The 14,163-nt window shown below is 40.4% G+C and overlaps 1 protein-coding gene across 2 annotated transcripts in view; it reads left to right on the forward strand.

The window, feature by feature from the left end:
- plcb1l (phospholipase C beta 1-like) overlaps positions 1 to 14,163 on the forward strand; it is a 128,219-nt gene that overhangs the window by 95,736 nt on the left and 18,320 nt on the right. For both annotated transcript variants that reach the window (XR_014271542.1, XM_082506522.1), the window contains exons 14-26: positions 5,279 to 5,453; positions 7,226 to 7,312; positions 7,761 to 7,831; positions 8,061 to 8,157; positions 8,247 to 8,331; positions 8,890 to 9,014; positions 9,124 to 9,278; positions 9,358 to 9,522; positions 9,953 to 10,052; positions 10,662 to 10,766; positions 10,852 to 10,967; positions 13,568 to 13,697; positions 14,071 to 14,124. Coding sequence is in view for 1 of the 2 variants with exons in the window: in XM_082506522.1 (XP_082362648.1) it covers positions 5,279 to 5,453; positions 7,226 to 7,312; positions 7,761 to 7,831; positions 8,061 to 8,157; positions 8,247 to 8,331; positions 8,890 to 9,014; positions 9,124 to 9,278; positions 9,358 to 9,522; positions 9,953 to 10,052; positions 10,662 to 10,766; positions 10,852 to 10,967; positions 13,568 to 13,697; positions 14,071 to 14,124 (1,465 nt within the window). In the remaining variant the exon portion in view is untranslated. The remainder of the gene's footprint in view (positions 1 to 5,278; positions 5,454 to 7,225; positions 7,313 to 7,760; positions 7,832 to 8,060; positions 8,158 to 8,246; positions 8,332 to 8,889; positions 9,015 to 9,123; positions 9,279 to 9,357; positions 9,523 to 9,952; positions 10,053 to 10,661; positions 10,767 to 10,851; positions 10,968 to 13,567; positions 13,698 to 14,070; positions 14,125 to 14,163) is intronic.

Raw genomic sequence — 14,163 nt, forward strand, 5'->3', positions numbered from 1 at the left:
TGATACAACAACAGTGAGGCATTCAGAAGATACTATCACACAGATGAGTGCACTAGAGAAATGAATGTCCTTGAACGCTGCTGCTCACCATGCTGCCCATATAAATGTTCTCTTTGAGGTAAAAACTCACATAGTTACTTACACACACACACACACACACACAGTACTGTGAAAAAGTCTTGAGGTCCCTCTCATTGCTTCATATTTTGCTTCCAAAGAGACTCCTGGGATTTTACACTCAATGCTGACCCACAAATCATTCAAGCATAAAAAAAGGCATCTAACACAAGAGACCAGCCAGTGTTTTGTCTGCACATACAGATAACTTGGCAAAGAATCCGTTTTAAATGGTATCCTTAGGCACTTTGTTACTAGCAACCTGTTGCAAAACACATAGTTTGTTCCATTTTCTCTAGTTAAATCTACGAAAAATACCAAAGATAAAACATTTTGACAGAATCTGTGAGATGCATCTGGACCTTTAGTTGATCCATCTACTGGTCACTGAAGCTTCATCAGAAACTGTCCCAGTGTATGGGTAACTGTCAAGAAGCCATTCTTAAGGTAAACAACAGAACTGGACTAGAAATCTGTGGCAACAGGCCTTATGGAGTGAAAAATTCAAATTGTAAATTGTTTGGGGTTGCATTTCAGCCAGTGGTGTTGGGGGACTTGTCAAAATTTATTGAGTTGCGAATGCAAAAAAAAGGATCATCATCCAATACCATCTGGAAAGTGTCTGATTAGCAACAGATAGCACACTGTTTCAACATTATCGAAGGCAGCCAACATCCAAAGAAGAGCTTTGAATGTCCCTCGAGAAGCCTTTTGTTGACAGGAAAGCTTGCCTAAGAGAGTTCAGGCTGTGCTGAAGAATAAACATGGTCATACCAAATATTGACTTTAAACTTTGTTGTTTGCCTTATATACTGTATTTCCATGAATGGACGTTTCAACAAATCAGTGCACCTGTTTCCCATTTTCTAAGCAAAATATAAAGAAATTAGTCTTGAGACTTTGCAATATCTATATATTAGGGGTGCAACGATACTCGTATCGATGTTGAACCGTTCGATACAGTGCTTTCAGTTCGGTAGGCATATGTATGAACAATACAAAATTTTTAATTTATTTTATCAACTTTTCTTCTGACGATGATGTCTGTGTTGAGAGCTCAGTGGATCTGCGTTCGACTACTCCGCCTAGGCTGCACTGTTGAGCGCAGATCCACTGAGCGCAGCACAAGCTAGCAAGACAGAAGCTAAGCTCGTTGCAACATGGCAAATTGAACCTCCCCCACCCTCATTCAGATCTGGCCTTTGGAACTATTTTGGTCTTCATGTGAAGCATGACCTTGAAGGTAAGCGCGTCATGGACAAAAGTAAAACAGTATGCGGGATGTGCCACGCAATGCTCAATTACATTGGTGGGAACTACTGCGTTAGCGCAGTTTGCTCGGTAACGTGTTGACGCCGTCCAGCCCCACGCACGGGGCGATCCGCGGTAGCTTGTCAACGGAGATTTGCCGTGTTGTGGCGTTAACGTTATTTCAGATTAACGCTGACAGCACTAGTGGGAACACAATGAATATGACTGCACATTTACACTGACACCATCCTAGTGCAAAGACAAGTGGAAGCAGACAAAAACAACAAGCACGCATGCTACAAACTTTACCCGAGTCATTTAGACAGCCGTTAGCACATGATTCTCCTTATGGGGACCTGATATGTTTAATATGCTGCTGAGAATATAGCCCAGAAGAAGTGTATAGTATAGCTTTTATTTTGGAAAGAGCCATTTCTCTGTAATAAACTCTCCTTTCCAAAGATGAGTGATTTCTCGATCGGATAGATTTTTTTTTATTACTTTGTTGTTTCAGCAACATTAAATTTAAAAACTGTACTTTTGAGTTAAAATATATATTTATAATTTTAATAAATGACAAATTAAAAAAGCATGAACATTTTTTTGTATCGAAAAAATATTGAACCGTGACACCAAAGTGTCGAACCGAACCGTGAATTGTGTGTATCGTTGCACCCCTAGTATATATGTGTCTCTGTTTTTCTTTCTTTTTGTTTTCTTTGTCTCTTTCTCACACATAACACCATGTGACCTTTGGCACCTGGCAAAATATCCGGCTGCTGTTGTTTTTCATTGAAGCCTCAGCCACTTTCACTTTCTCTTAAACACGCACATAGCCGTGGAAGCTAACTTTTAACGAATCATCCCGCAATCGTGCTTATTCCTCCCTATCACGTCTGTGTTATCACAGCAGAGACTGCAAACAAAAGCCGTTTAAGATTAAAAGGAAGCATTTTCCGCTGTAATCTAAACGTGGCTTTTCTTGGCAGTCCTTTATCTCAGACAGGTCTTTCCTCTGTTGCCATGACTACCAGTTAAAAGCTTCCATTGTCCCTTTGTGGCCAAACTTCTTCCCCCCCCCCCCCCCCAAGGCGTCTTTGTGTGTAATGACGCAGGCTCTTACGTGAGGCAAATGTAGACACTTGCACACAAACTCTCGCAAGGACTTTTAGGCACTTCTCACAGTGCGTACGTGAAAACATGCCTCGCAAACAGTTCTGCACATATATGTACTTTAATGTACCGCTTACTCCTCTCGCGTCATTCTCCTGGGATGACGTTATTCCCTTTGGCACAACACTGTGGAGCAGCTAAAGTTCCCAGCAGCAGTAAGATGCAGAATTATCTCACACACGCAGGGAGCTCCTTCAGCACTGCTGCCTGCCAGAGTCACAGCCCGCTGAGAATTACAGCCTTCTGACTGGATTTGACATTGAAGTATTATCAGGGAGAAGCCTTTTGAATGGAGTGGCAGAGGGAAGGAGAAGGGGAGAGATATGAGGAGACAGACACCAAGGGAGAATTTAGAAAGATGGAAAGAGAAAGTGCCATTGAGGAATGAGCTTTCTACCACTGAGCATGTACAAACTAGGAAAGGTGAGAGCAATGACAGTCACTCCCATCTGGCATGGAGTCAGCTGTGTATACAGCGTATCGAAAGGGATATCAGCCTGATAAGCCCACAGGGACCGGGGCAGATAGGGTAATACAGCTAGATGAAATCCAGCTCAACCTAGAGTGAGAATTAAGAGGATTAAAGTTTTCTTAGAAACTTGCGCTCCTACTCCATCTCCACTTTACAAAACTGTCAATCGCGTCCCACAATGACGACTGGTGATTTTCTTTTATTTTCAAAGTAAAAACAAAACAGTTTGAAAGCTTGATTCATCGTTTGTTTTCTTGCTTCTCTCACTATGCTGACAATGACTGTGTTGGCGAAAAACATTTTCATTGTAACTGCGTAAAATATATGAAATATTTGAAGGAATTAAACAATTTGTCTTGCGGTTTGTTTAATCTTGTTGGGGCTTAGTTTTAAGCTGCAGACAGACTATAACTGGCAAGGGGAGATATACGAGCACACATAAGGAGGCCAGATTGAGAATAATGTGGATGCAAAAGTTATAAACTGTCGGAGCTGTAAGGAGGCGAGTAAAATAAATAACCATATCCCAATAACTGAAGTTAAAACACTTTTACATAACAAAGACTTAATTACTTCCTCTAACATGCGCTTGCGGGACATGCAGCACTCCTCTCCGCCTTCTGCTCACATTGTTTGAACATATAGACCCGAACATTTAACAGTTCATCCCCTGTTAAAAAGAAAGCAACATTTTTTAAAAGATTTAAGACTCACAGTCCCTCAGTGTAAAGATACTTATTAACAAAGTTGTACTTCCCTGAAAGTATTATTGGAAAAAAGCACTTTGAGTATTAATAGTAAATTTACACATTTTGAGGAAATTTTAAAACATTTGCTTAAATTTTGAAGAACAATTTGACCCAATTCAAAAAAAACTTGCTTCCCTTTCTTATGTTACATCCAGACCAGATACTCTTATCATACCCAGCATGCACTTGGAACAAAATGCTAAGACTATTCCCTTCATTGAACAATTTCTGTTTATGTAATGTGAAATTGTCGTATAGTCATATGTCTTATAACAAATGAACGTAACAAGCAAAATACTGAAAATGGTTTAGGGACAAGGACTGGACTGAAAACTTGAAACAGTTGAATCTAGCTTATTAAACGTCACAACCGTTGCTCTGAAATATCGTGGAGCAGATACGCCGTATGAAGCAACAAAACAAGGAAATACTTTCTCACTTTACCACTAGTATGATACTGAGGCTTGAAAGTGGTTAAGGGTGGCCAAATGGAACTTTTCACTTTCTTATCACAGCTGAGCATAATTGTTTTTGACATTTGGGGGGGGGAAAACCTTGATTGAGTTTATTTCATTAGGCTTTGTGCGGTGCATTTGAGTGCAATCAGGATTACTTGCCCCATCCAATTTTGCTTTTCCTCCCTGGTAACTGTCAGTGAGGTGAATGCAAACAGGATGGCTAATCTTTGTCGTAAGATTTCCCCCGCAGCAACATTAGCAGAGCGTAGATAGACATGTGCGGAAAATAGGTCACAAGAAGGAAAATCTTGGCGTTAGTTGGTGTATGAATCACTGTTTTGTTGCTCTTGATTCTCAAGTTGCTCAAGTAAAAGTTTGATATGTTTAAGTGAGGTTATGTTTATAGTTGATATGTTGTAAACACAGCAGTTTGAGCATGTGCGTGTGTTTATTCTGCACCACTGAATTGCTCATTAGTGAAATATTATTATCCCTAAACACTGTGATCCAAAAGCAGCGTATCCCATAAATAAATTGGAGATGTAGCGACTTTCTGTCCAGCTCATTTGAGAGAACGTGCGTTTGTGTTTAATGTTTAGTTTCCTTGCAGGAAGCTGATTAAGGTGTTGCAAGCGTAGAATTTTTCCGCTATAACATCAGCCGAGTTTATAACACTCACAGCAGAAACAGTCATTTTTTACTAACCAGCTGCATCTAACCAGCGAACTCTTCCTTAGAGGATTTGAAAAGAGTAATAGCCACAAATTTACATTTTAAGTGGAACACTCTAGTAAACAACTTTAGTGTTTTCATCTGGTAATTAGCTAGTTTGTCAAAAAAAGAGAAAAAGACAGCTTAACTGTGATTGCACTGTAGCAATCTTTACCCATAAATTAGCATTTTGGAGCATTTGCTCTTGCTCAAATTTATATTTACAATTTTAATCAGGAAAAATAACTCATGTTCTCTCATCATCCAATATATCTGAAATTATTAATGTAGGAAAGCACCTTTCATTCATCTATAACTGCATCTTTCTCCTTCCACATTCCCTCTAGTTGGAGTCTGGCGTGCCGTTGCCCAGCCCGATGGAGCTGATGGGAAAGATCTTGGTGAAAAACAAAAAGAAACACCACAAGACAAGTGGAAGTGCAAAGAAAAAACTCTCTGAGCAGGTTTCTAACACCTGCAGTGATTCTTCCAGCGTGTGTGAGCCCTCCTCCCCAAGCGCAGGTACTGCACCTTTAATATAATACACACGCACGCACACACACACACACACAAATTCTACTAACAAAGCCATCAAATCACAATGGGCTCACTGAGTTATGATATTTCAGATGTGTAAAAGCTAGCCTAACCATCTGGGTCCCTCTGTACTGTGGACCAAGAGCTCTGTGCCGTCCAGAAACTGAATCACTGGAGCAAAACAGTGCTATTGTTTAACATTCATCACTTTCATGGCCCTCTCCATCAGTTGAAGGTATTATTGGCTGTTGCATGCACTCCCTGCAGGCATTATACATTTAAACCGGGGCATCTTAAACTCTGGCCAGTTGTGTGTGAGTGTGTATGTATAAAATGCTCTCTGCTTTTTGCTGTAACTGCCTAATATCAGTCCTATTTGTTCATACGTTTGCCTTTTCAGTTGTGTACTACATACGCACTCGCAACAGCACCAGGTCAGCTTTGGTGCTAAGGGATCTCAAAGTATGCCAAAAAATATCCCCCACAGCATTACACCCCCAGCCTGAACCGTTGATACAAAGTAGTCTGGATCCATGCTTTCATGTTGTTTATGCCAAATTCTGACTCTACCAGCTGACAGCCACAAGAAAAAATCGAAACTCAAATCTTCTCCTGTACACTTTTGGCGAGGCCGTGTGAATTGTAGCCTCAGTTTCCTGTTCTTGGCTGATAAGATGTGTGCGGTGTGTGTGTTGCTGTCCATCAGCTTTAAGGGTCGATGTGTTTCTTGTTCAGAGATGCTCATCTGCATACCTTGGTTATGACGGTGTTACTGACACCTTCCAATCACCATGAAGCAGTCTGTCCATTCTCCTCTGACGTCTAGCATCAACATGGCATTTCCTCCCGGAGAGCTGCCGCTGACTGGATATTTACTCTTTTTAGCAGCAACTCAGTGCTTTGATGCATGTAGACATGTTCAAGACAACCTGGGTCAATGAATGTTTTGATGAATATGGATTCTCCATAAACCCTAGAGATGGTTTTGTAGGAAAATCCCAGTAGATCAGCATTTTTTGAAATGCTCAGACTAGCCTGTCCGACCCAAGTTCAGAGTCATTTAAATCATTTTTTTGATGCTCATTTTGAACTTCAAAATGTCATCTTGGCCATATCTATATGCCTAAATGTATCAAGTTGCTGCTGTGTGATTGGCTGTAGTTATGTTATGTGTATCATTTGGTTGTTACAAATGAGTGAGAAATGAATGGAGAAACATGAACCCATGGCCCCCACAGTGAGAGTCTAGGACACATTTTGCTGGATATCCATGGTCCTGTAATCAATCACTTCTATCCTGATAAGTATGGAAATTATTTGAATCATTTAAGTCTAACATGGACTGACATGTTAGACTGTTCTCACCACCATCATCTTAAAAACACCAGGGTCCAGAGTCTGGGAAAATCAATATGAAGCAAACTGGAGCTCTGGTGGCAGGCAGTGGCCAAACATATATTGTTTTGTCTATTTATTTAACATCCATCTACATATTCCACTGGACCAAGCAACATGTCACCTTTAGTCTGCCCTGGTTGTTGAGCCTTAAGTTCTTCTTAGGCTAAAACACACTGCCCCCTGGTGTTGGAAAGTAAGCAGTACAAGTTAACAGTCAGGAGTCCTTTTTAACTGGTATACATGTTGTAAAATAACCTTCTTTTTTTTTTAAGATGATTTACTGAGTAAACTAAACAGTAAACTTTGAACTGAAAAATATGAGGATGATCTTCAGTGAGTGCTTTGTTTTTAAATCGCAGGTTCCACCAAAGAGGAAGTGGCAGACTCCACACAGCCCTCTGATGGTACTGAGCTTACACTGAGACCACAGGGCAGAAAGTCTATTGGTGAGTCCATGACCTCAGATGGAGACTTAAATCTTTAGTAGAGCCCTCATTAGGCTGGCACAGAAGCTATAGGTCAGACAATTACACCGTTAAAATCAATTTCCTCTGTCAGTGCGACCTCCGATTCAGTGGGAAATCTTAAGCAGATCTCTCATTATGTGGGTGCAGAGGCTGGGTCAGCTCAACCAAAACAATATTGAAATTCATTTCCTCTGTCTACGAGCGCCAATAAATTAGGACCTGCCAGCATGAGCCTTACTTGTGTCGCTGTTTTAAATGTAATGGAGGCAGTCGTGGGCTGTAAATGAAGACCATTTAAAGACAGACGGCTCCGTTCGTGTTTGTGCAACGTTTGCATTGATTTGGCAGAAATAAAAACTCAATTTACACTCGTTTCAGCTTTGTTTCATGCATTTCTCTGCTATCCTGTCTGTGCCATGCGTTCTAGGTGAAGTGGAGGCCGAAAGCGAGGACGAAGATGATGATGATGATGACTGTAAAAAGGGATCAATGGATGAGGTGGGTATCTTGCAGGTGACAGCCATCAGTTCAAATCCTGGTTATAATGGAAACAGACTGTTTAGCCTATATGTGCTGAAGTTGTCCTCTAGTGTATGATCATGTCTCCAAATTGTGTGTCTCCAAAATCAATAAAACCTTTGCAGAAGGATTCTAACAGACTTTTTTGGTTAACGTTTCTGCTGCTTTGTATTTGTACGTTTTTTAATATGTGTGCTTCCATGTGTAGGGCACAGCAGGCAGTGAGGCATTCGCTACAGAGGAAATGTCCAACTTGGTCATCTACATCCAACCTGTCAAATTTAACAGCTTTGAGGCTTCCAAAAGTCAGTAACAACAATGAATACTGAATGTGCAGCAACAAACAGATCGCTGTTAAATAAGCTGACAATTTTATACCACTCTCAACCCACAGAGATCAATCGAAGCTACCAGATGTCATCCTTTGTCGAGACCAAAGCTTTAGAGCAGCTGACCAAATCTCCTGTAGAGTTTGTGGAGTATCCCTATGGTTATACCGAAGCATCTCTCTTTCTGTCCTTGCTAAGATAAGAATTTGTGCTTCAGTGTCTGATGCCATGGTTCTCAGCTGGGTGAGGAAAGAGTTGTTGCCTCAAGTGGGGGACTCCAAGTATCTCGAGGTCTTGCTCACAAGTGCAGCGATAGAGGAGAGGGATAGTTATATCTGTTGTGGTGTCGAGAACGTCATGAGCTGTTGGTAGTGATCGAAAGTTACACGAGAATAAATGAACTTCTTCTGAGAGTGTCTGGGCTCATTTTTTGGAGCTGATGGGTGAAAAGCTCAGAGTAGATGAGCATAGGTGTTTCAAGCATAGATGAACTGAAGAATAGCCTGTTATTTCAGCCTCATTTTACCCCTTCATAGTAGACAAAGGCTGAGTGTGTTCCTTTTAGCTTTTTCCTTAACTTGCTTTTGTGGATTATGTTGTTTGTGAGTGATTTTGGAGTAGTAATCCCAGCAGATGTTTAGTAGCATCACTTAGAAAGTATTTTCAGATGCAGGTCATGCAGTCTTGCCCTTAACAAGCTCTGTTCAGATACAACAAGCTGCAGCTGAGCAGGATCTACCCTAAAGGCACTCGAGTGGATTCATCCAACTACAACCCTCAGCTGTTCTGGAACGCAGGCTGTCAGCTGGTGGCTCTCAATTTCCAGACTATTGGTGAGAGGGAAGCCCAAAACACATTCCTTCACACTGAAGAATAAACTAAAACACTCTCACTTTTATGTCATTATCCAGGTTTAAATATGTTCCTATCCTCACCCCACAGATTTATCAATGCAGCTCAACCTGGGCATGTATGAATACAATGGGAAATGTGGCTACAGACTGAAACCAGAGTTTATGAGACGGCCGGATAAGCACTTTGACCCATTTACCGAGAGCACAGTGGATGGGATAGTAGCCAACACACTGTCTGTGAAGGTGTGTTTATGTTTGTGTTTTGTGTGTGTACGTGTGTGTGTGTAGCTTTCTCTCTGTATAATTAAATTTTTCCTTCCAGATCATCTCAGGCCAGTTCCTGTCAGATAAGAAAGTGGGCACATACGTGGAGATCGACATGTTTGGTTTACCAGTGGACACAAAGAGAAAAGCATTCAAGACCAAGACCTCTCAGGGCAATGCCATCAACCCTGTCTGGGAAGAGGAAGCCATTGTTTTTAAGAAGGTGAAACTATGGCCTTGTACACACGCAGTGGTAACATTAATTCCAATCATAGACTGTATATGCAGTGTTCTTGATGTACAGTCCATCAATCCTTTTTCATCCCTTTGAACTTATCTACTTATTCAGTCAAGGGATTTGACTACTGTGGCTATCAATATGCAGATATTGATAGGTAGCTGTAATGGCTATATGTCATAAAGCTTGAAAAAAAACCTGGGGTGTCATTTAATTTCCATTTTGACATCTTTAGATAATTAAAGCGCTAACGCATTCATATTCAGTTTATACCTATGGATTTAAGCAGCAAAGCCACTGTTAAAAAAAAAAAAAAAAGGTTGGCTGCATTAATCTTGACCATCTGCTTCCAGTTAATAATATAACAGTAAAAACAATTTGTGTGTTTTATTCCCATTCATAATATTATTCTTAGGTTGTCCTGCCCACGCTAGCATCACTGAGGATAGCAGTGTTTGAGGAAGGAGGGAAGTTTATCGGACACCGCATCATTCCTGTGTCAGCCATCCGTCCAGGTGACAAAACTTTGCACTTATTCAGCATAATTTCACACATAGGTTGGCGTTTGGTCAATATCAAAAAAAATAACTTATATTAGACTTTATATATTTATAATACAGTTTGATAAATCATGAACATTTGCATAAGCTTTGCTTTGCTCTAGAGTCTGACCGATATTTCTGCCCTGATTTGTTGGTATGCCGACATCAGCTGTTGACTGATATATCAGTATCTGATTTTAGAACAGCTGATAGATGCAAATTTAAAAAGAACCAACCATGTTATGACTGTTGATATTGCATAGTTGCTCGACCAAAGGCCACTCTACAGCTTCCACGTTGGCACTTTGTTTGGAGCAAGTAATGCACGACTTGTTGTGACAATAGAACAAGATTTATTTAAACTGCATTGCCATTATTGTCTCAGTAGGGACATGTACATGTAACAGTTTTAGGGAAATCTGTGCATATTTCATGTCTGTGAAAGAAATGAAAAAATATTGTTTCATTACCAGATATCTGTATCAGTCTTAACAATCCAGTATCGGTCCAGCTGTTCTTTGCTTTGATGTAAAACTGTTGTTTCTGGAATGATAGAATTAAAATCTAACCCAAACCTTGCAGGCTATCACTACATCAGTCTGAGGAATGAGAAGAACCAGTCCCTGACGTTACCTGCTCTGTTTGTGTATGTTGAAGTAAAGGACTATGTCCCAGACACATTTGCAGGTAAGTCAGGTGATCGCAAGAAAGAAGAAAAACAGAAAAAGAAATGTGGTTTTTTCATCATCACTCTTTTCTTCCCTGTCCTCAGACGTCATTGAAGCCTTGTCCAATCCAATCCGCTATGTCAACCTGATGGAGCAAAGAGCCAATCAGCTGGCTGCTCTCACCTTGGAAGAGGGAGGGGAGGAGGAGGGTGACAAAGAGGTGTGTGTGTGTTTGTAGTTCTCTCTGCATCACAGGTCATCCAACATGTGTCTCTCCTCTGTACTCTTTGTGTTCATGCGTAAAAAGCTTTGAGGCCAATAATCAGTGGCTGATGAGATGAGCGGTCCCTCATCCAGATGGGCACTCTCCTCATTATGAGGAAGAATCTGGTTAAGAAGTCAAAATATATCATGGGGAAGGTGAGAAGATAAAGAGAGCAGAAACAATTTAGAAAGAGAAAAGCGTAAAAGGCTTTTTAATACCATCGCAAGTGCTTTGAAACCCACAGCCATCTAATAGCACTAGTGAATAAAATGATGGATTATTAAGCACAGCACCACAAGTTCACACAGATACTATCAGCAGACTTTGTTTGGAACAGTTTTTGTTTCTTGGTCACCCATGAGAGACTGTATTTCCAACCACTGCTATAGCGTCATTGCAGCAGCATCAAGTCTAATATGGCATCGATCTGCTAGATATCACAAATCACCCCTGCGTATATTACCACTGATTCTCAGGGGATGCTTTATTTTATGCCTGATGTTTTTAAGAAAAAGGCCAGCCTTAAAGTACATGAAATCCTAACAGTATCTATATAGTTTTACCCAAATAATATCTTAAATGCGGGTCTGTGTGTTTAACTGTTGTTTACAGTGTTTTGAATGATGTTGTGATGTATTGTGACTCAAGTAAAAGAGCAACAGTAAAGCACTGGAATACTTCCTACAGTGCTGATGAAAATAATTTCAAAATTGAAATACAGATAAAACCTGTGATAGATAAATAGTGGTGGGGTGACACTTTAAGCTTACATAAATACAGAGGTTGTTTAAAAAGATGCTCAGAAGTCAGTGGAGTTTACCGTCAGGTCCTTAGGTAGTTGGACAGAGACACAGTTTTTGTCATTTTGCCTCTGTACACCATCACAGTCTATTTTAAGTTACGAAGTCACCCACAAACCCACAATTCCACATGAATGGAAAGTCCTGATGTGTGAGACTGTGTCATGAGGCTGAGTAGACTGAGGGGCGAAGGGCCTGTAGTACTAGGGAGCTGTGATCGCTTTGCAGTGTACCTGACCTCTAACTAGTGTCTTAATTGTAAGTCTCCTACTATAAAGCCTATCTACACTCACCTTAGCTGTGTTAATGTTATTATTTTATCGTATTATCAGTCTATTAAGATTGCACTTTGTATGCTGTAATGTTTTATCTTTCGCTCCTAACCAGGAACACTTAACCAAAATTTAAATTTTAGTGTACTTTGCTTGACTGTGTCATGAGATGTGATTGAAGTGCAGACTTACACAGCCCTGACAATGGTTTCATACAAAAGAATCACCAAAGACCAAGACTACTGTTTAAAACATTGCACGTTTAAAATATTTTTGTTTCTTTTCTTTTTTTTGCAAAAATGCAACTAAACTTTGTTTACAAAGATGGTATTTCTCACTTTAACCCTGCCCCAGGCAATAACAGTACAATCTACTTCACACATTAAAGCACGTAGTGACCAACGATGCACAGTATATACACGCAGTATAGGCAATCACACAGTTAAACTAGAGTCGGCAGTAAGCTTAAATTTTAGTACAGGCTCCAGTTTGAAAACAACTTAAATGGCAAGAAGCTCAGAATTCTGCTGCTTCAGAAAATGTGATTTATTTATTTTTTTGCTTTGTTTCAAAGTGACAACCAAGGAAATATTAGATCACAGACAACTCAGACTAACAGGGTCAGCAACAGTGCAGCAAAGGGAGGAAACAGGGTTTTACTGAAGTTGTTCATTTGCAAGTAGGGGACTGTTTGAATTTACTCAATGGAGACGAGCACGAGTAATGTAGGTGCCAGTGTATCAGGTAACAGACACAGACTTAATTACTGAGGAGAGATGATTTCTAAGACTGGAGTGAGGATAAATTTAGGATGACAGACTAGGCAGGACGGAGTTATCTGGGGTTATTAGGAAAAGCGAACCGGAGAGCAGGGTTGTTCCTGAAGGGCTTCTTTGATCTGTTCTGCCAGCTGATATGATTACCCACGAGAATGGCCAACAGAGAGCTGTATCATGCTGTGACCATGGAAACAGTGACCGAAAGAGGCAGAGCGTGGAGCGCGGAGCACAGTGTGGGGAGATAAGTGTAGAGAGCAGAGGGGAGAAAAAAGGGAAACATTCGGTTAGCATGACAAAAAAACTAGATCATTTAAAATTGCATTAACCTTTCAGAGATAAGAGCGTATAGGCCGACATTCAGGCAGGCCGACGGGAAATTAAGATCTGCTGCGCCTCAGCACAGGAAACCATGCTGAGAGTGGGTTACCAAAGCTATGTCTACAAACTAAGCTGCACGACACAACAGGGCCAACAAGTGAGTTCTGAATACAGGTGCAAAGGAAGGAATTACTCCTACTGTTAGACTCAAGCGTCTGGTTTTTTGTTTTCTTCTTTTTTATAGTGTACTTCATATGAAGAAGTTTGGAAGTATAATTCTGCAAAATGGAAACATGCCTGATTTAAATGATATTTGGGATTGAAGTTGTTCTGCAGTAGTTTTACTTTGCATTTGCTTAATCCTGAATGTTTCATATGATGCACAGGTGGAGACATTAAGTGATGCCCCCTCAGAATCAAAGGATCAGAGGATAACGCCCGCTGAGAACGGACTGAGCCACACACCCACTCCCCCCAAACCTCAGTCACTGGTCAGCCACCAGCCTCAGCCTGCAGGTACTAAAACAGCGTACCTGCCTTCATTATCATCATCATCGCTACACATCCACAGTCAAAAAGATATTCATGCCTGAAAGGCTGACTTTGAGTAATTTTGTACATTTTTCATATCATTGTGGTATATACGAACAATCTTAAATTTAATGGAATCTGGTCAAACTAAATGTATTTGATTAATGTACATTTAGTTTCTAACTAATTATTTGAATAAGTAAATCTTTGATATAATCTTGGGGAATATTATTTTTTTCTTACTGTCTGACTTGATTTAATATATATAACAATGCATTAGATTAATATAGATATCGCTGTTTGTACCCAGTTTACTGACTTTACTCCCACTTTAACTGATCCTGTGAATTCTGAACAGGCTCATTAAAACCATCAGTGAAGACTGAAGACATCATCCAGAGTGTTCTCACGGGTGAGCTTCTGATTGCTAGATCTATAGTGATTTTACTGA

The sequence above is a fragment of the Aulonocara stuartgranti genome (assembly GCF_965226115.1).
Source record: "Aulonocara stuartgranti genome assembly, chromosome: 15".
Classification (NCBI taxonomy): Eukaryota; Metazoa; Chordata; class Actinopteri; order Cichliformes; family Cichlidae; genus Aulonocara; species Aulonocara stuartgranti.